At 48.0% G+C, this 24,210-nt stretch overlaps 1 protein-coding gene and 1 long non-coding RNA gene across 2 annotated transcripts in view; one reads left to right on the top strand and one right to left on the bottom strand.

Moving 5' to 3' along the window:
• The window catches only part of LOC135982910 (uncharacterized), a 29,705-nt gene extending 19,553 nt beyond the window's left edge, over window positions 1-10,152 (bottom strand). The window contains exon 1 of the long non-coding RNA XR_010600395.1: window positions 10,077-10,152. This is a non-coding gene — a long non-coding RNA (uncharacterized LOC135982910). The remainder of the gene's footprint in view (window positions 1-10,076) is intronic.
• CNTN2 (contactin 2) overlaps window positions 1-24,210 on the top strand; it is a 53,697-nt gene that overhangs the window by 3,270 nt on the left and 26,217 nt on the right. Inside the window, exon 2 of the mRNA XM_005306413.4 lies at window positions 22,640-22,745. Within this exon, the coding sequence (XP_005306470.2) occupies window positions 22,691-22,745 (55 nt within the window). The 5' untranslated portion in view covers window positions 22,640-22,690. The remainder of the gene's footprint in view (window positions 1-22,639; window positions 22,746-24,210) is intronic.

Raw genomic sequence — 24,210 nt, 5'->3', positions numbered from 1 at the left:
GGCTCACTACTGCACAGCCACTCCCTTTCCCCAGCCTGACAGCCCCACCCTGCCCTGTGGAAACACACCATGGAACACCACACTTATCTATATTCTCTTCAGTCTTCTCTCTCCCTTCTAGTATCCTCTTTTCCTTCCTTTTCTTTCCCTCTCACTTCTTTATCTTTTATCGCTTTCTTTATCTTTTCTTTCCTCTCCTTTCTTTCCTTTCCCTCTTTTCTTTTCCTTTCATTTTTTCTTCTCCCCTTCCATTTGCTTTTATTCTCTCTCCTTTTTTTCCCCTCATTTCTTAATCTGCTACTATTAATTATTTGTATTGTGGTAGTGCCTAGAATTTGGGTCAAAACAGCATTTTTTTTTTGACAGAAAACTGGTTTCGACCAACATTTTCAGCCACCTCACCTCAGACTTCCATCCCAGCTCGCAGTGCAACAGCCACGGGAGAGCGACAAATTGCCACCGGGTGTAGGATCAGGTTACACAGAACAATCGCCTCAGTGGCATGAACGGTTATTCTTTAGCTTTCAAACACAAGACACACACAGCTTCATTCCAGCCTCTAGCTTCTTATGATTTATATTGCAGCAGCATCTAGCGCCCCAGTCAGAGTGCCATTGTGCTTGGTACCGTACAAACAAGGCAGACAGAGACAATCCCTGCCCCAGAGAGCTTGTATGCAACATGCCACTCAGGGTTCCCAGGTGTCCAGTTTTTGACTGGAAAGTCCAGTTTTCGGGGGACCTGCACAGTCTCCGGTCAGAAGTATTGACTGGAGACCCAAAGTCCAGTTACCGCAATTCTACTGTCGCCTCCCCAGCCAGCCCAAGGCCCCTTTAACCCCAGAGCGCTGGCCCGGAGAGGGGCAGAGTTGGAGACACCCCCACTGCTAGTCCCATCTGGGCTGGAGAGGGACATGTCCTCTTTCTCTGCACGGCTGCAGCAAGTTTCCCCACCCCATACAAACTCTTTACCACTGCTGGACAGAGCAGGAGAGACACTGTCCCCTTCAGCCTCCCGCTTCTCTTTATGGTGAGTTGAGCCTTTGGTGGGTGGGGGCTTCGGGTAAAGGTACCAGCCCCTCGTGCGCTGGGAAGCCCCCCTAGCCAGTCCCAGCAGCTCAAAGTTGTTTTGCTTTGCTGGGGGGAGGTGGGGAGAATTGCTAAAGGAAGCCCCTGCGCTTTCAGTCTGAAGCCATGCTATCACAGTGGTACGTCAGGGCAGGACATTGTGGAGAACCTAAGGCCAGGGCTCCCTCCGGGTGCTCTGAAGCGTATGCCAACAAAGGCGAGTCAAAGCCAGTTTCCCTTCTCCCCCTTGCCTCACTCATACATCCCATTTGTAATTGTATCTTGTGAGTCTCTCCACTGCCGCTAGCGAGTCTGTATTTGGCCATTGGATAGCATACATGTGGCTACGTATTTGATACAGAAAAGTCTGACCATAGCTGTAGTGTCCGGTTTTGAGAAATTGGAAAGTTGGCAGCCCTACACTCAGTGTAGTGCTCTGTCCCCCTCTAGCAGCGTCTGGGTCACAGACAGAGGTTGATGAGCCTTGGCTAGCAAATATTGTACTTTTAGCTCAGATAGTTGAGGCCAAGAAGCCCTGGGTTCAATTCCCATGGTCAACAACCCACCCAGGGATGCGGTATTAGAAGCTCTCAGTCTACAAGATTCAGACTTGAAGTTTGGAGAGAAGGTTTGGTTGCTAATTCAAGCACTATGAATGTCTTGAGTCTGCAAATTTGGGCTAAAAATCATGCAAGAGCAAACGCTTACATAAGGTTTCTGGCTGTTCTACCTCCCAATATGGTTAAAAATACTGCAAACAGCCTCTCTTGTAGTATTTCAGAACTTCCTGCCAGAGATAAGAATCAGAAGTGGGGGGGGGGAGAGAAACACACACACCCCTTAACATCTCAGGGCTCATGCTCAGTTCTAGAAGCAGCCATGGGCTTGAGGTTCATCACCTGTTCTGGAACTAGGCAACACTGGGGAGGGGTGATGAGTTCCAGAATGTGGCAGTTAGGGGAAGGGAGGGAATTGTTTGAGATCCAGACGTGGGAGAAGATTCAGAGCAGAGGTTATTTTATCTGAGCTGGTTCTAGTGCGTACGTTCCAGTGGAACCTCTGTGGAAAGCACATGTTCAGGATATTGCTGTGACAATCCTGTCAGGAGTCAGAGATCTGAGGCATCTCCATTCACTCCTCTTTCTTTTTGACCTCAAAGTTTTGAGGATTAGACTCTTGAAGGTGCAACCGTAGCTAGTTCCCACCCTCCTGTCTCCTGTCTAGCAGGTAACCCCGCCAGGGGAGCTGGGCTACAGGGTCTGCTGTTTCCAAGGCAACTGTTGTGCCCTGATGAATCACTGGAGGCATCTTTCTGTTTAGAACTGGTAGCATTAACCATATCCCATTGTGGGAGAAGGTAAGTAGATAGTAATGGCCTAGGAGTAAAGATCAACGAATTCTCCCAGGATTTTTAGGAAGAGAAAAGGGTTAAATCAAGTAGAACAATATCAGAGTAGACTGGAACTAGGGCATCTTAATGCTATTCTCTATCATGTCAATTAGTATTCAAAGGAATGAAGCCACCCTGACCTTTGTCACGTGAGTGAATTTGCAGAGAATTTAGTGATGTGTATTATTATTTTCTCCTCCAATTACAGCAGGTGATCTACAGAACGTAGAGCATTCAATTACTCCACAGCTACGGAGACTCTTTCTTACACATGTGCATGTGTACACACACAGCTGAACACAGTGCAGAATCGATACACAACTGAGTACACCATTCACACCCGTGCAAACATGGGCACCCATGTGAAAACTGACCTTAGATGAATCAAAGCAAGGCCAGTTTTTTAGGTTTTCATATTTCATTGCATACCTGAAGCTTATTCTTTAAGGGAAAAACATTTATAAGCCCCAACTTGTTTTAATAAAGTCTTAATACATTTTTCAAGTGCTATGTTCATTAAGAACTTGCACCAAGGACTCAGTCCCAATAGGCAACTCCCTGCCCTAAGCCACCACTTTAAACCAGTCCCAAGGTTTCCAACACAATTTTGTCTGGCCTTTAGAGACTATGTCGAAAGGCTGCCCCATCTCTGTAAAATGCTTTGAAATTTTTGTTCAAAAAGTAGCAAATCCACCCAGCCCCCTGAACACCACAATTGCCACATGCTGCACCTCACAGCCACTTGGAACCTGATGGCAACTACAGGGGCAGATCTTCCCTGAGCCAAATGCACAGGGTTCCATTGCTCTTGCTAAAGCAGAATTAATGTTTGCAATACAGGGTCTATGACATACATATCCTCACTTCTGTTTCCCTGCAGTAGAAGGCAGTTGTGCTACATACACTAGTCAGAATTATTAGTCCACTGAGCAGCTGACATTTTGCTTGTCCCTTAGGTTGTTTGTTTGATAGAGGTTTCCCTGTAGCCATTCTGTGTAGTTGTGGGCATGATCCCTTTCCTCAACAAACCGCTGTGCTACCACCATCCTTGGCAAGTGAGATTTCTAAAATGACCAGAGTCTTTACCGCTCTGCAAACACTATTCCCAGGAGTACTACATCCATGTGGTTGGATTCTTGGGAAGGGCAATTGGCCTTTCTGAATGTGGGATTCTCTCTAGGAATGAAAGCACGTGGCCAGACATGTACCCATCCACCAGTCCAATGCACAAGCAGATTATCTCAAACAACAAAACAACCAGCAATGTTGTCATATAAGCAAACATACATGCTAAAGACTCAATAATTAACAGGGGGGTTTCAAGGATGGTTTTAGAAACAGGTTAACAGCAGAACTTCAGAAAGTAACAAAAAAGTACCACAGAGAAATCATATGAGGCAAACGGAGGCAGACAAAAATTCTAAAAATTATCTACGTCAGTCTTTCTATAAATCAGGGCAACACATGGCAGGTCTATACTGCAAAAAAAAAAAACCCGCAGCAGCCAGTCAGCGCTCTAATTAACTGACTTGGGCTTGCGAGGTTCGCAGTACAGACTAAAAGTAGCAGCACAGACTTTCCCACCCAGGCTGGAGCTTGGGCTCTGAGACCCTTCCCTCTCACCAGGTTCCAGAGCCTGGGCTCTAGTCCAAGCGGGAATGTCTACACTGCTCTTTTTAACCCCACAGCACAAGTCCGAGTCAGTTGACCGAGGCTCTGAGACCCGCTGCTCTGGAGTTTTGGGAGGTGGGGCCAAGGGGGGGGGGGGGGGAGGGAGAGTCCCTACAGTGTAGATGTACCCTCAGATGTAATGTTTATCTGCAATGTTTTTCAGCCACCACATGTCTCTGTGTGTTTATAGCGGTCCAGGCAGAGCGTGGCCCCTGCTAAACGAAAGAAACAAAGCTGGAAAACGAGTTACGTGGAAGCCCGTTTGCTTGTTTTTGTAGCTGTTTTCATTACAAGTGTGCCCTGTTTATAACAGACCTATGATCCATATATTTTGACAGCAGTTGTGCGGTCCAGTATTTTACAACCTGGCAGGATGTTTAATGCTGTGGTAAAGGGAGAATTCCCATGCTCTCCAGTGGGATATGGCAGGTGTTTCCATCCTGGAAGGATTATAAAATATCGATCCTGATTCCTGACCCTGATCCAAGACTTGAATTATTTACTTTTGTTATTTATGGTACAATTTATAAAGCTATCGGTCTTACTTCTTAGAGCTGTGTAATCTGGTGGTGGATCCATAATCTGGGAGGAGAAAGGGATAGATTTTTGTGGTAGGCTCTTTACACACCTCTACCCAGATATATCATGACCCGATATAACACAAATTTGGATAGAACGCGGTAAAGTAGTGCTCTGGGGGGGAGGCAGGGCTGTGCACTCCAGCGGATCAAAGCAAGTTCGATATAACGCGGTTTCACCTGTAACGCAGTAAGATTTTTTTGGCGTTCTATCGGGGTAGAGGTGTAGTTATTTATTTTCAGGAGGGGCTATTTGACACTTCCGGATGTTAAAAATAGCTCCAGCCATCATGGAGTAGGGAACAGAAAGTGGAGCGAGGAGGTCAAAGGGCGCTGGAATTGATCACATGGATACAATGATTCCCAATGTGGTTTAAATAAAAGTGGGGCGTTAAGTATTGTTTTGCTTGAGCCACACTTTGGCTGGAAGGGATGAACACTTTATCCTACTTGTGCATCCGCGCGGGGGCGTTGGGTGGTCACCACTTTCCAGTCTCCTGAGTGCTGCCAGGGCTAGCGTTAGGCGAGCGTGGCCAGCTCCCCCACAGTCCAATGCAATGAGCTGATGGTGCAGCAACTAGGTGCTGGCAGAGCTAGGGATGCTGTTGCCCCGGCCTCTGCAGTGAGCTGCGAGTGCTGATGCTGTGACAGGGCCCACATGGTAAGTTTAGAGGCAACGCAAGTAGTGAGCAGCAGCAGTGCAATCACCGTGCTCTAGAGATGCTGGAGCCCTTTGACATTACTGAGGCTTTCCAAGGGGCAGGGGGTATCTTTCATCATTACAATCTCTCCTGTGGTTTTGGCGCTTGCCACGCAATGCACCCTCCAGCAGCTGGGAGAGCAGAGACACTACCTCAGGGCTAGGAAGCTGTTTTTACCCACACATCAAAGGGTTTCTCCTGACACCACCATGGTAATGACGACAGTGAAGAGCAGGTAGTTTGGTTTCAGAGTAGCAGCCGTGTTAGTCTGTATCCGCAAAAAGAACAGGAGTACTTGTGGCACCTTAGAGACTAACAAATTTATTAGAGCATAAGCTTTCGTGGACTACAGCCCACTTCTTCGGATGTTTGGGGAATTGTCGGTGTGGTGGATGCCGTAAGCTTTAGTCAGAATTTCCCTTTGCTGAGCTGTGCACAGATGATGGCTGATGCAAGATTTTAAGAACAAGAGATTTTATTAAAAGCATTTGCCAAAAGCCCTTCTCTTGTTTTGGAGAAGATTTTATTTTTCTGGAGATCTAATGGACAGAGCATGGGACAGAGTCAGGACACCTGGATTCCATCCCACCTCTGCTACTGATTCAGCCATGTGCCCTTGGCCACCTCACACAGCCTGTCTGTGCCTCAGCTTCCCCATCTGAAAAATGGAGTTAATAGTCAATACCCCCTGTATGAGGAGGGGGTGGTGAGGTTAAACTCAATCATGTTTCTAAAGGGCCTTGAAACACAGTATGTTGGCATAGTGGGATCCTGTTACGGGGACCTAATGTTTTAAACTTCAGCACCTACTATCAGGAGGCAAAATTAGCCTAAACAGTTTCAAACACCTAAGTGATGAATTAGTACTTCTTCCTATTTTTAATCAACTTACATTTTCACCATTGAGAGAAGTTATTCAGCGGGGATGGGGAATCAGACAATAAATTATTTAACAACAGTAGACACTGATTCAAAAAGTTAAAGCTTCAATACCATTCAAACAAAACCTGTCAACATGACATGTCAAAATAGACCAAGTAAATATCTTTAAATCAGACTAAGGTCTCAGGCAGCGTTTTTCTTACTTTGCCTAGCTGTACATTTAGATCATCATCTATGGAAATATTTTTTCATCATTTGTGTGTACACGGTGAAATCAACATTTGCAGACATTTAGGGATAAAAACCTAATAGTTCTAGGCTTGTAAGGATTAAGTGGAGACAGGCTCAAGGAACCATATTCGGATGCAGATTTCAAACACCCAACACTCCCAGGGCGGGAGGCAGGAATTTGGTTTGGCCAGTTATAGAGCGTTTTCCATCAACATTTCTCAAAGCAGGTCATTATCAGATGATGGAACTGAGCCACAGGGAGGGGAAGTGAATTGCCCAAGGTCGGCCAGCAGGCTAACAGCAGAATCAGGATTCTAACCCAGGACTCTTCGAACCCAGTGCTCTATCCATTAGGCCACAGTGCTTCCACAGTTACAAAGAAATGGTCCCTTTGCAAAACTCAGACCTAGATTCCAAATAGCCCCAAATATTGAAGTGTTGGTTCAAGGTCTCTCTGTAATATTGGGTATTTTGAACTCTTATTACATTTGTCTCTGAGAGTTGCACCCAGAGATCTCACTCAGGATCAGGGATCCATTATGCCAGGTGCTGTACAAACATGTACAAAGAGACAGGCCTTGCCCCCAAGACCCTACAATCAAGGCCTTGATCCTGCAAGCTGCTGTATGTGGACAGATCCTGCCTCAGCCAACCACTGGAGTCAATGCAGCTGTGCACAGGCACACGAATTTGCCTGTATTGAACAACTTGCAGGAGCAGGGCCTAAGCAGGGGGAAGATTGAGAAGTACAGAGACACTGATACAATGCAGCCTTGGGACCTGTGACTTACATAAATGCACTCCCCAACTACTAATTAAAAGCATTTAAAAGAAGCAGGAAAACAGGAGGAATTTTAGAAGACTCTGCCTTAAGCCTGATAACCTTACTAATGTCCTGCTCAGAGCACATCAGAAAGTTCTGCCTGCTACTTATACTAGCATGAGAGAAAGAAGATGGTTATATTTCCTCCCGGGGTGGAAATAAACCTCTCATTGACCTTAGGGTGAGGTGTATAGGTGCATCAAGAGCAGAACCTATGGGGTGCAGAGCACCTGTTTTCACAATGCACAGAACAATCCACTCCTATACAATACCAATCTGGAGCATTAAAATCCACCTGTTAAACCAGACTTTCAAAAAAGAGCTCAGCTCCCATTTAAGCACCTAAATAAAGGGCAGATTCCCAATGTGCTGAGAGCTCTTCTCAGAATCTGGCCCACACAAGATTTAAAAATCAGATCTATAGACCCCCACCCATCTCCCTGCTGAAGGATAGCTCAGTGGTTTGAGCATTAGCCTGCTAAAGTCAGGGTTGTGAGTTCAATCCTTGAGGGGGGCCACTTGGGGATCTGGGGCAAAATCAGTACTTGGTCCTGCTAGTGAAGGCAGGGGGCTGGACTCGATGACCTTTCAAGGTCCCTTCCAGTTCTAGGAGATGGGATATCTCCATTATTTTAATTTAAAGATTGTTCCCCACTGCATATGTGTTCATGATTTGTTCACCCAGTCTAGTTTCACATGTCCCAAGTGATGGGGCTTTTGCCACTTGCTTTGGGGAAGACTTATCTATTGCTTAGTATATTTCACTGTCAGGAAGTTTTTCTTAATACAGCCTAAATTCTCCCCTTTTCTCAAGTTCATCCCATTACACCTAGTAATACCCCCATGTGCCATGCTAAATAGTTCCTTTTCATTCCCCAGCATAGATGACACCTTAGAGGCACTTTGGCAGTCAGGAGATATTGATCTGAAATTGATTCTGATCAACAATCAGTTTTCATTAAGGAATAAAATAATCAGTGACCAATAGGACACCCCAGTGCAGCCACGAAAAAGTAACTGGCGTGTCTTGGAGATAAAAACCACCACGACCACCCAAGCGCCAGCAGCCTGTCCACGAGCTCTGGGCTTGGACATTCCTGCAAAGGAGCAGGAGAAAGAGGACAAAGCCTGACCTTGGCAGAACCAGCTTTCCAGCATGGGGCTGCCAAATGCAGGCAAAGCAGCTGCAGAATCCTGCAGGAGAAACCATCGACAGCTGGGCATCAGCTAAGCAATAAGCATTGGAGCCTCATCTCCGTTCGCGTCTATCTGCCCAGCTGCATTACTAACTTACAAAGCCTCTTCTCTTCGATCCAGGCAGCACACACCCCACCACAAGCCAAGTATCTCAGGGCATTGAGATAAATCCAGCAGTACTGGAGTTTCCTTGGGTTCAGGCCACATGGCTCTGTGCTGCATTCATTCATGTAGATCATTTCTGGCCATTAACATATGCAGTAATATTGTGTGCAGGCCTGTGTGTTAACCAACAGACTCGCCTATGGGTCGGTAAGGGTCCTACAGCCAGTTAACAATGGTTGTTGGCAATACCATTGCAAGCCTCACGCCTCCGCCCTTTGCATTATGCCCTTTGTAAGGGCCAGGGCCAGCTCCAAGCACCAGCCTGGCAAGCAGGTGCTTGGGGCAGCCACTCCAGAGAGGGGCGCCACGTCCAGCTGTTCGGTGGCAATTCGGCGGATGGTCCCTTACTCCGCCTGGGAGCAAAAGACCTCCACCGAATTGCCGCCGCAGATCGCGATCGCGGCTTTTTGTGGGGGGGGGGGCTGCTTGGGGCGGCCAAAACCCTGGAGCCGGCCCTGGTAAGGGCCACATCCTCCAAACGGATGCACTTGGGCTAGACCTTTGTACAGAGTCCATAGATTCAAGATCTGGCCCTAAAAGACCAACTCTGCAAGGAAAGTGGAAGAAATGGACATTGGTCTCTGGGGACGCCTGTCTCAAATGTAGGGTAGTTTCCATTGATATAGATGGCAACTCTATATGTTCAAAATAATTCCAAATCAGTTGTTTTGCATTGTGTGACCCGGGGTGGGCAGGGTTTCGGAATGACTCCTTTAAAAAAAATCAGAGCTGGGCCCAACCCAAAACCTCAGACCCAAACCTGCAAACTTTGGAGCTGCCTCCAAATCTGAACTGAGCTCTGGATCCAAATTATGCAGTTGGCCCCTCTCTTTACTACAGAGCAAAAGCGGATGACAAAAGCTCAATACTGAATACTTAAACATTGCAGCTTTGAGCTCATCTCTAGAAAAGAGCAAGCTAATTCAGGAAGGCAAGCCAGATTCTGACAGTCATTTTTAGGGGGGCAATAAGCCCAGGCCAGTGACTCAGTAGGAACACAACACAGGCCCTCAGGGGGTTCCCCAAACTTATAGTAGCTCGGAATGCAGCAAAAGCAGAGTGGGGCTGGCGTTCAGGGCTGTGCACAGAGATGAAGGACAAATGTTTAACTATCAAAGGAAGACCCACAACACCAGATTCTTACTGGCTTAGATGCCAAACCCTCAAACTCTGCGCATGAACTAGGGGTTCTGACTGGCCTGTTCCAGCAAAGCCCAAAGAGGGATGTTTATGGGGTATTCTGCCTCTGTTTTCCTTTCCAGCAAGAGAACAGGGAGCTGGGCAGCACTGGGGGCAGTCTAACCACTCACCCCCTCTCAGTTTGGTATTTTAAATTCCTGTTTCTTTTCTCTTTCATTCACTTCAACTTACCTGTTCTAGCTGCTGCGCTGTACCTCACGCTCTGTTTGGCAAATGAGCTCCAACGTGGAGGGCAGCTGATTTAAAGACTAAACCCCACCCACAGTTAGTGCCAATTAGGGCTACTAGCCAGCAAAGCTTTAGTTAGCTAGACCAGACTTGGTGAGCAATTAGCCTCAGTTAGTCCCAGCTGGGGGTTGTTCTCTGGCCTGTTTCAGCCACTGGCTGTTTTGTTTGTTTGTTTATTTTGCTCACACTGCTGAGATGTAATAAGCATGTTTGGTAAAGCAAGCACCTGAGCGCCCACGCAGTCTGGCTGTGGTTATTTCTTCCCCTCCGCGCTCCATCCCACACCGCACTGATATTAGCCTCCGCTTTTGTTAAGTGTTTCTAGCCACTTCCCAGCCAGTAGGAGGCTCTGGAAAGCCAAATGAATTTACCAACTTCTGGCCCTTATCTTGCAATTATACCCAGGCAGGGGGACCTTTGCAATAACTTCAGTGTGGCTCTAGGCAAGGGCAAGGTTGTGCCTGTGCAGATCCAATTCCGCAATCAAGGCCTTTATTTCCAGTGCTTTTCAGAGTTGTAGCTGGTTAGAGGGGCTTTGCACCAAAACGTTTCCAATAGCAGCTGCTCATAGGGTGACCAGACAGAGTATGTGACAAATCAGGACACTTGTTTTTTCAAGGGCAGGGTGGCGGGGGTGTAGTTGCACGTACAAGACAAAGTCCCTAATATTAGGACTTCCCCATGGCCACTCTAGTTGGTCACTTTTTCTAGTCGCTGGTTAGAGCAGGCTGGAGCCCTGCCAGAGATGGGGTGAGTATCATTCTGGAGTACTCAAGCCTCAGAGAGTGATGGCTTGATGTTCGCAGCACTACCACCACGCTGGATGTGATTCAACCCCTGGAGGTATTTGAACAGAAGGAGAAGGTAGCTACTGCCCTATGTGCAGTATCCCTTGCCCTGAATGTGCAGCCAGCCTAGAGGCCCCAGATGGGACAGAGCAGATGCTCAACAGCTGTTGTGATTCCTGTGTTGTACGGGTTACAAAATAACTCCAGACAGCAGGTGTAGTGTGGACAAAATATTATACAAACCACCTGTACAGCTCTGCCAGTGCCACTCAGTCCTGACCTCATCCCACTTGTTGCTTTGTGATGTTCAACAACCAATCTGGGCCCAAGGTGCTTGAAAGAGATCTTGATTCAGTGACTGCAGTTCCTGCCTCTGCCCCTCGTACTTTGTCTGGACAGCTAAAGCACGTATAGTTCCCAACATCACTCTGCCAATGCATCTCAGTCTTCCCGCCCTCTGCCTCTTAATGCTATACCAGATCTGCCCACCCCCACTGGAGCTAATCAGGCCAAAGTGTGCAGTGGTTTTGTGATGGAGTAAATGTAAGCTAAGCAGAATGAAAACACCTAGCTTATTTCAGTATTGATTTGACTAGATTTCAATCCTGGTCTCCAAAGGTCATAGGCCAGTGCATTAACCCCCTGCACCAAGTGAGCCCTCTTCACAAGTGCACAGTAGATAGAAACTGAGGAGCGTTCCCCTGCCCCCAAAGTATTTAACTCTTTGTAGTAGATCTGCCTTGAAATTAGGACTTCAGAGTCAGTGGGAACCGGGCAGCTTTGGGAGCGTACGGTAAGACCCAAAATATTGGTCCTGCCTTCTTAGCACTTCCGCTGAGCCCCAGCCCATCAGGCAATAATAAAATGAATCCTGAAAGTACAGCCTATAACTCCAGCACCAGACCTCCCCGGGTGCAGCTGCTGCAGCCCCAGAGGCACGGCCAGTAGAGAATGAGCTACTGGTTGTAAGCACCATCTGCTCCCCTCGTAATCCCACAGAGAAAGAGCCTCCCAGGGCTACACTCCTTCCTTTAAAAACACTGTACCCAGCAGCATTTTCAACTGGGCTTGTGCAATTACCGCACAGCGAGGAGAGAGCCTGCTCAGAAAAATCTTAGTGCAATCCCCATACTGTCGCTCAACCCACCCACATCTTCCGGCTCTTCTGGGTCACTTCAGGGTATAGCTGCAGCTGACAGATTCTAGGGTGGAAGAATGGACCCCTTGCAAAGCTCTCAAAGCTGGGATAACAAGCCACTTCGCCATTCTGCCTGAGCCATGGGAGCTCAGATTTGCCCCCAGGGGTCGGGATGATCTGGAGAGACTGTGCTGAGGGCCATGGCTGTGCCATGGATAGGGCCTTTGTTTTCGGGGGGGGGGGGGGGGGGGGTTGGTTTAAAATTTCCTGTTAATTTATCAGGGTGTATTTTAAAGAAATTAACTGGGTGTAAAGTGGCAAAAAAAACAAAAATGAAGGGCCGGGGGGGTGAGGGATACCCGGTACTCTCCTGGGAGGCCGGGGGGATGAGGGATACCCGGTACTCTCCTGGGAGGCCAGGGGGGGTGAGGAATACCCGGTACTCTCCTGGGAGGCCAGCAGGCTCCGGTGGCGGGGACCCTTCCACTCTCTGCAGGCCTGTTGCTGCAGCAGTCGGAGGGTCTCAGCTGCCAGGACCCAGCTCCCTCTGTTCAGGAAAGGCAGAAGGGACAGCACCCAAGAGCTGTTGAGGGGGCCAGGAGGGGGCTCTGTCCAGCAGCAAAAGAGGACTGGCTCCCTGCTCCCTGCCTGTCTCACTCCCCCATAGCCAAGCAGCAGTTGCCCTACTCAGAGCAGGCGCCCTGTGCTGTCTGGCAGGGACTCTGTGATGGGGGAGCCGGGTTTGTGGCATTCCAGCACTTACACAATTCAGGTTAAAAACGGGTGAAACCCAAATGCTTGTTTTTTCACAACCCAAGAATTTGGGGGGCGGGGGGAAATTCGGTAAAAACAGAGAAGGACGGGCCTTCGCCACGGACCAGGCTTACTGCCAGCCTCTCAGCTAGGCCGGCGTCACTCTCTTACTCAGCCTAGCCAGCCCATCCGTAAATGCCCTGGACTCGAAGGCCTGAACTCATTTCTATGCCAGTGCAGAGCTTTCAGGGCTTTTCTAACCTACTGCTGCTGCCCATAGGCCCTATGGGCCTTGTGGTGGCTGGAGCATCCCCAGGGAACAGGACCACCGAGCCCCTCCTGGAACGCCCCCATGCCCAACTCATCCTGGAATGCTGCCTGCTCTAGGGACTCAGAGTGGGGATCGTAGAGGGTACTTCATTACCACTTTGTGCCAACATAGCTAATTGTATAGCACCTCGTGCACCTCCTGCTGGCATGGTGGGGGCTGGATAGGAGAGCAGACAAGATGTACCCAGACCACACGCTGGATTAGAGTATATGACAGCGGAACCAACAGGCCTTTGAACTTGTTTTCCTGGTTGCACCCGGTGTTCAACAGGAGCTACACCCCTGTCACCGGGTGCTCCACTCACTGCCGGTCTGGCATCTCCTCTTGGTCACTCTGGGGATTAGCTCTCGAGGCCGACACTCCTGTCCGCGGTTTGCGCGCCATCACTCGGACTCTCACTCCAGGACCCTCAGCGTCTCCTTCATGACTTAGCCCTCTGGCCAGGTCACTAAGCATTCCCCTTTCCAGGGTTCAGACCACCAACAGTCCTAGGCAGTCTTCCCAGTCACTGCCTCAGTAGGTGGCAGGGGAACCCAGGCCTGCCTCTAGTCCGGGAACCCTCAGCTCAGCAGTTCTGGACTTCCTCTCTCTGCCCTCACTGCTCCTTCCCTGGGCTACTTCCAACTCTCTGGTTCCCCTTCTCTCTCAGGGTGTACCACCTCCAAGAACCCTCCTCCCTCTTCCCAGGGAGTGACTGCTGCCTGCCTTCCTGCAGTCCCCAAACGCTCCTCCCTCTTCCCAGGGAGTGACTGTCCTTTCTCAGCAGCCCGGTCTGTAGCCTGCTACCTGGTTTTATGAGCCTGATCCTAAACAATCTCCTGCTCCCTGGCTCCTGTTCCAAGTGCAGCCTGTGGAGTTAATTGGGCATCCCAGCCACCTTAACCCCACTCAGTCCTGTGTGGGGCGGACACCCCATCGCACACCCCGACCAGTGAGCTCACCAGTGCTGTTTCCTTGGTTGTGTGAAGAGCCAGTTTGCTTTTGTAAAGTTGCCCAGAAGTGCTGGGGCTGTGCACACGCTGGTTTTTGTCAGCTTGTTCGTTTTCTTGTAGGGCTGCTCACAAGTGCAGGGGCATCGCTCGCTGTCTTGTTATGGTAAGGTTGCTCATGAATCCAGACAGAACTGAGCTGCAAAACAGAAATGGATTTTGAACCCCTGTAATTCGGATGTTTGGTTTGACCCATTACAGACAGTGAGGCCAGCTGCCAAACCTGGATCCTGGTTTGGATTTTGGACACCTGACCATTAGAGGATATTCTGGTCTGGGGTGTAGAATTCATACTGGTCTCCTTATGGAAGCAGGGACCAACTGCAAAACTTGGATCCCGTTTTGGATGCTGAATCCCACGAACTTCAGGAAAGTTTAAGTTTGGCATTTAGATCCAGTCCCATCTCTGCTCCTGAACATGGGCTGCCATTATAACATTGGTTCTTGGGAAGAATGAACAAACAAATACATTATAATAAAATTAATTCAAATCCAAAACACAGAGAAAAAAAATGCACAAAAATATTGCATGGACTTTGCAAACCAAAGCCAAACAAAGGTCACATTTGGGACCTTCCTGACTTCACCATCCTCCCTTTCAGCACTGTATGAACGCCTGGCTCCCTGTCCCAGCCATGGCAACAGAGTCAGGAATGCCCTTTTATTATGGGATGCTGCTGCTGTAGGAATGGTTACAGTTTATGCCCAAATGCTCATCTTGTCACTTAACCACGGGGGATTAAGCTACACTCATTTAATAGATTGCACTGTGCCTGTGATGGCATCATAGTCTCCTCCTGTTAAAGCCCAGCTCCTCGCCGAAGGGTGGGAGCTGACAGATTGAGGCAGTGAGCACTGCTGAGGAGGTACAGCACTGCCTATGCTGGCAGCCCTAGGGGGCCACCGGGTAGCGCTGCTCCCACACACATCAGAGTAAATCAGAGCAACTCTAGATGGGTACACATTAAAACTCTCAAGGAGCAGGGAGTGAAAGGTAGAGATGGGCTGGCTCACGAAATGCAAGGCAAGATGGGAGGCTGGAGGGGAGAGGCTGTGGGCTTAGGTTGGTGCAAATGCACTGGTTTTCCAAGCGTATGTCAGGGGAAGGGGTCACTGAGAACAGAGATTTTAATGACAGGTTTCAAAGTAGCAGCCGTGTTAGTCTGTATCCGCAAAAAGAACAGGAGTACTTGTAGCACCTTAGAGCAGGGGTCGGCAACGTTTGGCACGCGGCTCACCAGGGTAAGCACCCTGGCGGGCCGGGCCAGTTTTATTTACCTGCTGACGCGGCAGGTTCGGCCGATCGCAGCCCCCACTGGCCGCGGTTCACCGTCCCGGGCCAATGGGGGCGGCGAGAAGCCGCGGCCAGCACATCGCTCGACCGTGCCGCTTCCCGCTGCCCCCATTGGCCCGGGACGGCAAACCGCGGCCAGTGGGGGCTGCAATCGGCCGAACCTGCTGCGTCAGCAGGTAAATAAAACTGGCCCAGCCCGCCAGGGTGCTTACCCTGGCGAGCCGCGTGCCAAACGTTGCCAACCCCGGCCTTAGAGACTAACAAATTTATTTCAGCATAAGCTTTCATGGGCTACAGCCCACTTCTTCAGATGCATAGAGTGGAACACACAGACAGAAGATATTTATACATACAGAGAACATGAAAAGATGGAAGTACGGATACCAATTGTAAGAGGCCAATCAATTTAGATGAGCTATCAGTAGCAGCAGAAGAAAAAACTTTGAAGTGATAATCGAGATGACCCATAGAAGGTGTGAGAAGAACTTAACATGGGGGGGAAATTTCAATTAGTGTAATGACCCAACCATTCCCAGTCTCTGTTTAGACCTAAGTTAATTGTGTCTAATTTGCATATTAATTCGAGTTCAGCAGTCTCTCTTTGGAGTCTGTTTTTGAAGTTTTTTTGTTGCAAAACTGACACCTTCAAGACTGTCACTGATTGACTAGAGAGGTTGAAGTGTTCTCCCACTGGTTTTTGAATGTTATGATTCCTGATGTCAGATTTGTGTCCATTTATTCTTTTGCGTAGAGACTGTCCAGTTTGGCCAATGTACATGGCAGAGGGGCATTGCTGGCACATGATGGCATATATCACATTGGTAGATGTGCAGGTGAACGAGCCCCTGATGGTGTGGCTGATGTGGTTAGGTCCTATGATGGGGTCACTTGAATAGATATGTGGACAGAGCTGGCATCGGGCTTTGTTTCAAGGATAGGTTCCTGGGTTAGTGTTTTTGTTGTATGGTGTGCGGTTGCTGGTGAGTATTTGCTTAAGGTTGGGAGGCTGTCTGTAAGCGAGGACTGGTCTGTCTCCCAAGATCTGTGAGAGTGGGGGATCATCTTTCAGGATAGGTTGTAGATCTTTGATGATGTGCTGGAGAGGTTTCAGTTGGGGGCTGAAGGTGGCGGCTAGTGGCATTCTGTTATTTTCTTTGTTGGGCCTGTCCTGTAGTAGGTGGCTTCTGGGTACTCGTCTGGCTCTGTCAATCTGTTTTTTCACTTCAGCAGGTGGGTATTGTAGTTTTAAGAATGCTTGAGAGAGATCTTGTAGGTGTTTATCTCTGTCTGAGGGATTGGAGCAAATGCGGTTGTATCTTAGAGCTTGGCTGTAGCCATTGGGAGAACACTTCAACTTCTCTAATCACAATTGATTGGCCTCTTACAATTGGTATGTGTACTTCCACCTTTTCATGTTCTCTGTATGTATACATATCTTCTGTCTGTGTGTTCCACTCTATGCATCTGAAGAAGTGGGCTGTAGCCCACGAAAGCTTATGCTGAAATAAATGTGTTAGTCTCTAAGGTGCCACAAGTACTCCTGTTCTTTTTTAGAGATTTTAATATAGGGCTTTTGCAGGGATAGGGAAGGACCAAACAGGCAGTCTGGATTTTTTTTTTTTTAAATCTGCCTGACTCCTGCTGTGAGTTCCAGGTGCATCCACATAGAATACAACTGCCATGCTACTGAATGCAACATGCAGACCACCCCTGCTATGCTGGCTGATTGCCCCCAGTGTATCCATGCTGAAAGTGCCTGGTATATATACCCCAAGTACTTCATAATGGCCACTGAGGTCAACTGAATGTCAATGGTTAGTGATGGCACAGTGGATGAGGGCCTCCGGTGAAGGAGTTTAAAGACTTAATAGATGGTTCATTCCACATATGATACTGGCAGATCTGAGAGACAAGGTGGGCGAGGTAATATCTTTCAATGAAGCAATTTCTCTTGGTGGAAGGGACAAGCTTTCAAACTTCACACAGCTCTTCCTCAGATCTGGAGAAGGTAATAGAGTGTCACAGCTAACTACAAGCTGAGACAGACTTTAACATAGATTGTTCAGATCCCGAATAGGAAGTGTTCACAGGTTCTTGGAACTGAAGTAGCTGGTCACGGGTAACTAACCAGATGGGAGTGAAATCCGTCTGTGGAGGCAGCGTCACATCATCCTAACCTCCAACCCTCCAGCCCTTATTGAGTCACCAGTCATTTTCCCCACTGAAGCAACGATTCCAGGTGAACGTGTTCACATATATGCGTCTGCATGCGCTCGTTCACCACAAGGAACCTCGGTGCCTTTTAGAGTGACTTCATCCACAGGATCAGCTCCCAGAGAAAGCACTCGTACTTAGGGGGGTTTGGAAGGCAGGGAGGCTCAGGGGAATTCTAAGTGTCTCACTCTAGCACCATAACGTCATTTCCATGATAATGGATTTTTCCCAGCTCCCAAGGGCTGCCTAGGAAAAACTTAATGCTTCAGCAGCTACATGTATGTGTTTTCAGACATGCACACCCTTCCTCCATTAATGAGGGCATCCATCAGTGGGCCTGACAGATCCCCTTTTAGTGCAACAGAAGGCTCTGGAGTGGTTGTCAAAACGTCAGATACAAATGGGGAAACAAGTCCCAGAGGCCCCTCTTCTAATTAGAGGTAGAGACAGGTCTGGGCTGGATCATCAAAGATCCAAAACTGGAGAAGTTCAGCTCCAAATGAAGTATTCAGAGCTCAGATCCACCATTCTAAGGTGGATTCAAAGCCCTGAACTTTGGGGAAGTTCAAAGGCAGGTCCAGCTCTGATCTTCTTGAGTCAGGCCCTACACCAAGCTGAATGGGAACATGGACTCCAGAATAGCCAGGGGAGGTTCTATTCACATCTCTAATTGTAGGTAATGCAAACGTCACCATTTGCAGCAATCTCTCTGTCCATTCTGCAGCCTCTCCAAGTGTTGGTCATACCTCGGCCCCACCTTGAGCTCTTCCTATTGATCACGTTCCCATTTTTGCCAGACATTTTCAAGGGGGCTAACACAGGCTCGGATGAGGCCCAACACCTGAGAAAGTGCCCACTTCCGATGTACGCATGACTTGAATCTTGTTTTGAGACATGTACTTCCCCTTTCCAGATAAGGCTCCTTGAGACGCTCAGTGCCAACGAGAACCATTTAAACAGGTTTTCTCCCTGCTAACCTCCTCCCCCACCCTGCAGTCCGAGCACGGATTTACACATAAACCAGATACTGAGATGGATTTTGGGGGATACCAGATGGGTCAGCTCATCATAACATCAAGCAGATGCCAGCAGGTCAGCATTAACATCCCTCTGGAATCCTGAAGCGATGAAAATGTCACCAAAATGAGAGAAATGGTACAGTGAGCCCATAAATCCCAGCCCAGCCCCTTATTTCATAAACTGGACTTCCAATGGCATGACTGTTAGCTGATTACATAGGTCTTGCTTCATGTCACTGGGTCACTTTTCTTTGTTCTGGATGCAGGTCCATTCTGATCATCCCCTGGACGTAGCGATAAAGGGGGAGAGAAAAGGCTGCGCGGTTCGATGTGACTGATCCCCTTTCTCTTCCTCTGATGAAATAAACAGAGCTGGGTCTTTCCATTTCCACAGCCAGCTGCACTGGTACTAGCATTCTTGGGGAACTTTCAAGCATCACCAATGAAGTGTCTCTGCTGGGCCATAAGGAATGAATCCTATGGTTTGAAACACACAAGGGCACCGCCAACACTTGCAGCAGCAGAACTGTGAAGTCCGGTCTTGCAGGCAGTTAAGTGGCTTCAACTGGCCTTCCCCATGCTTGTCTGCAGAGTAAATACACAATAGCAATGCACATTTGTACGGTGCCTTTCCTCCTGAAGGAACCGTAAATACTTTACAGGCTGTATAATCAATGAAACATGATTTATCAAAACTCCGCTTATCCAAAACACCCAACATTTGAAACTTGTGAACATTCTTTACCCTGCAGCATTCACACGAGAAATCTGAATGAATGCTACATTCCCTTTACTAGTCAGATAAACAGGGGCTTCTCATCCACCACTGTAATACAACCACTTCTGAGATGAAACGCAGCAGGTATTCTGCACCAATAACAAATTAATGAAGACTGGATTCAGTTGAATCCACAGAGGGGAACTGCTAGTTTGGCAGAATGGAATAGCCCAGTTTGGGATTTAGCCAGGCAATCTTGCATGAAAAAAATTGTAAAGGAAAGAGCTATGAGAGAGAGAAAGAGAGAGAGATTTTGGAGGTGTGAAGGGCATCCATTGATAAAGGGAGTTAAAAAGAAAAGATGATTTGAATAGTAGCAATCAGGGCATTGTGAAGCTGGGGGTGGGCTCAAACAAGCAGGATTGGGGTTCAAAATACAGTTAAGCGCCGCTGGATAAATACTTAAAGCCAGCTCACTTGTGATGAGATAGCTGCCCTGCTGGGAGACGGAGAAGAAACCACTAGGGGAAAGCTGGCACAAGTAAATAGGCAGAGGGTTATTGAGACTCAACCCCTCTCCTTCTATGATGAGAGCTCCTGCCCAGTCACGTACACTCGGAACTAGTGTTTGTTTAAGGCACCCAGGAAAGGCAGAATGAAATTTCCTTTCATTCGAATGCAGCACCTATATTTTATAAAGCAGAAAAACGTAAAGTGCAATTAAAATAAGAGAAGTGACAAATCAACAGATCTGCTCTCCACGTGTCATCAAGCCTTAACTGCTGACCAAATGCACCTTTTTACCCCAATAGGGAGGATGCCCCTGTGGATACAACAGGAGAGCCCTAGCCCAGTGTTTCTCAGCCTTTTCAGATTGGAGATCTCTTATTCGAAGTCAATATTTTTCATGACCTCCTTCCACATACTCTAACAGTAAGAGTAAAAAATGTATCAATGCGAAGCCTGGATAACTGATGTGTGTGTCTTGTGAGAGGCAGACAGAGAGTACTTGGCTTGTGCAGGAGTGAGATCTTCTTTGCTGTGCGTCGTAATAAAATCGCCAAGTCTCATGACCCCCCGCCCCGATTGCCTTTTGAGACCCACCAGTTGAGTAACACTGGTCTACAGGACGCAGGAGAGTCACTTGTTGTTTTTGACATGCGTTACCATAGCACCTAAGAGTCCCAGTCATGGACCTGGACCCTACTGGGCTAGGCACTGTAGAGACACAGAACAAAAGAGATGTTCCCTGCCCTAAGGAGCTTACGACAAGAGAGCACAGATTGATACAGACAGGTCAGTCGGGCAGTATAAGACTGGTCAGCAAGGGGGTCTCAGCACAACACTCGGGGCATGATTCTCATTTAAAGTAAGTCCAAATTACACCATAAAAGTGGCCTAAAGCAGCTTTAATATAAATTAGACTCAGGTTCTTAATCTCTCTGTGTCTCAATTCCCCACCTGTAAAATGGGGATAATGATACTTCCTTCCCACCCTTGTCTATTTTGACTCTAAGCTCTTTGGGGCACACATCATTAAAAGCAAAGGTCTGATCAAAACCCCCATATCCAAGCTCCCCAGAACGCTGGGAAGGTTTAGATCTGGATCCAGTCTTCTCTCTCCTAAGCCCCAATAGTGTAGACTTTTGTTCCTGGTGAGGAAGTAAGAGGCAGAAAGAGTCCAAGAGGCTTTTCAAATCTCAGGTGTGCAGCATGAGATAGATCATCTTTCCACCTTGCAAATCAAGCATGCTGGATCTGGTGTCAGTGAGCAGAAATACATGTGGAACCAACTCTGTATTCAGGCATGTGCATTTCAATTATTTATGATTTATCTAAACCCCGACTGTCCTGGGCACTGGACAAGCATATAACATAGAACCTTGCCCAAAAGAACTTACACTCTAAGTTTAAGATGAGAGCCACAGGTGGGTACAGCAAACAGCTGGTGTGGGGAGCACAAGGGAAAGGGATAGAGCGACAAACAGTGGCTAAGCAGTAATCACAGCATACCAGCTGCCTAGCCATTGACAAGTGGTTTCAATACTGGTTTATTGGGGATTCACTTTAATAGGAGCACCCAAGAATACATGGCTAAGAAGCGAGCCCCTGAATGTCATTTTTTAAAAGTTGCTTTTGTTAAGAGAAAAAAAATTAGCTCCGTTTCGATATTCTTGTTGAAGGGAAACGGCTGAGCTAGTCAGATGGCAAATCTAGTTCAAAATGATGCACCAGCAGCAAGACTTTGCGATTGCCAGGTGTGTGCAGTGGGTGCGGCAGCAGGGGTCAGGGGAATGTTGCAGCAGGAGGTTCATAAGCTGCTGCAGGCTTTTTTGATCCCATGGAGAAGCTGGAAAAGATGGAACCGTCTTAGGGGACTAGCAAAACTGCTGCATCCAGTAACCAACATCACTGCATCAGCAAATGCCCCAGTGCTCCCTTGTCTCTGGTTTTAACTCCTCATAGGCTTCAGTGCAGAGAAATACAAAAAGATCAAGTAGGTTGCAGCGAAGCCTCCAAGAGGACTCCCCAAAATATCACCACTGAGCACAACAGCCGATCCTCTCCATCTCCTAGTACACCCATCGCTAGGATAACTGCGCGGGGCCATCCCACCCCGCCCAATGGGACGCTGGAGGCAACTCTTGGGCTGTTTCACACACCATGGGACAGTGGGATGAGAATGTGATTGGAAAAAGAGAATGCTTAGACTTTTTTTTTTTTTTGGTCTCCTTTGGCTGTGCACCAGGAGGCAGGGGCAAGGGACAGCTTGACCATGAGATTAAGAAGAGAAACACAAAATCGAAAAGGGATCTGAACGGAACATTTCAGGTTAGCAGCAGTGCCTGGAGGTAGAGGTGGTCAGAAGTCTTTTGTCAAAACTATTTTTTCAGTGAAAACATGGATTCTTACAGAACAAAATTTTTACCAACTAAATTATTTTTTTGTCCCAAACCTGAACATTTTTGCTTTTCAGTCTTTTGAGGAAAACCTGACTAATTTAAACAATTTTTTGTTTTTGTAGAACGTGTATGTCTGGAGGGGAATGATTTTCCAACCCCTGCGAACTCCGGTGTCATGAGAGTGGGGGAAATGGTTCTTTGGGGTGTACTTCATCACCCAGTGGCACGCCCCTTAGAGGGAGCACTCCACATCAGAGAGAGAGCCAGTGGGGATTTCCCAGCTGGAAGTGAGGATCTGGAACAGCTGGAACTGGACTGCCCAGCTGCTGCAAATAAATCCTCTTTTCTTTCTCTTGCAGGGTCCCCATCCCTATTGCTCAATAAAGATAACTCCCACCCCGAGGCACCCGATGGGAACTCTCACGGAGCTGGTTTTCATCTCGTTAGCCATCATCACCTTTACGGGTAAGAGGGGGCATCTCAGCCTGGGAATACATGCCAGGCATTGGCTCTGACTAACTACCAGATACACAGCGGCTGGGGAACCAGTTAGGTTGTTTGGATCCTCATCCAAAATGCCGAACGTGGAATTCTTTGGGGCAGGTATTCACCTATTACATGGGGCACGTATTCACGGCTCGCCTAGCATGAATCCTGTGTGTTCTACATGTGGCTTTAACATGGCTTGTGCATGTTTCTCATGTGGAGTTCATACAGCTCAGGAGCATGACTTTAGTGTCTAAGGTCCGATTGCACCAGTCAGAGGGAGGGAGGGAGGGAGGGAGGGAGGGAGGGAATGTGTGGCACATTGCAAACAGGCTGCTCTCTGTCTGAGGTCACTATCAATTAAATTCGTCCCTCTGCACCATTTATGTCCCATTTCAGCAAGTGGTTCTAGGATTTGTTTTGTCCCCCTGCACAGGGGTGAATTTCACCTCATCGGCAGATCACACTGTTGACACGGCCACCTTCTCTCGCTGCTTTTCCAGGGATGCATTTTCCACCATCCCATTTGCTGTTCATAACGAACTATTGCTGGATCTCAAGTCATTTCAGGCTGTGCTTTAAAGGGATGTCCTCTCAGCAGGGAGCCCTTTCCTTCAGACAGCTGAAAATTAGATAATGTCTTTGAGCTAATTCATCCTCCCAGGGAGAGGCTTCTCTGCTGTCCTTTATAAATATCTAATTACCTTTTAATGTTCTCTGGGTCCCTAGGGAGGGGAGGGGCGTGGCCTGGCCTAGATCAGGAGGCAGTCAACCTGTTTGGAAAGAGGTCTGACCAACTATGGTGGACACAGCAAGACAGGGCTGGGCCTCACCATTAACCAGCTGCGTTTATGAGACTTGCTCGCCACTCAGGCTGAGTCCGTAAAGAATGAGTCACTAAAAAACTCAAAGGTCACTAGAAAATAGCCCCATAAACTTATGATGCAACCGATCTCAATAACCAAGTTTGAGAGGGGACTAGCACCTTGCAGTGAAACACCTCAAGTGGGCCAAGCAGGAGACTCAGGACTCCAGGGGTCCATTCCCAGCTCTGCCGCTGACTCCCTTGGGACCAGGGCAAGTCACTTCCCCTCTCTGTATATTGGTCAAATGAGGGTGATGACCTCCCGGGAGTGCTGAGAAGATTAAAAGCTTGTAACGTGCAGAGAAAATTCTCTGATGAATAGTGTTACCAGAGTGCAAAATATTATTAAGGAAAGTCTAAAAATATCTCTGCTTCTCTTCACTGAAAAGAAGCCTTAGAAAACGCATGAAGTCTGTTACTAACCACAGCTGTGTCCATTTGTTCCCACGAGAAAGCTTCTCTTTAAAAATAACTGCTTTGGGTTTTGGTTTGGTTTTTTGTATGCCTGTTCGCATTTGCTGTAAAACCAATTTGTTTCCCCTCACGTGCCAGCCTTCAGGCTGGGGGCAATGCCATAAA

The sequence above is a fragment of the Chrysemys picta genome, chromosome 4 (assembly GCF_011386835.1).
Source record: "Chrysemys picta bellii isolate R12L10 chromosome 4, ASM1138683v2, whole genome shotgun sequence".
Taxonomy (NCBI): domain Eukaryota; kingdom Metazoa; phylum Chordata; order Testudines; family Emydidae; genus Chrysemys; species Chrysemys picta.
This window is presented reverse-complemented; position numbering and strand designations above follow the sequence as displayed.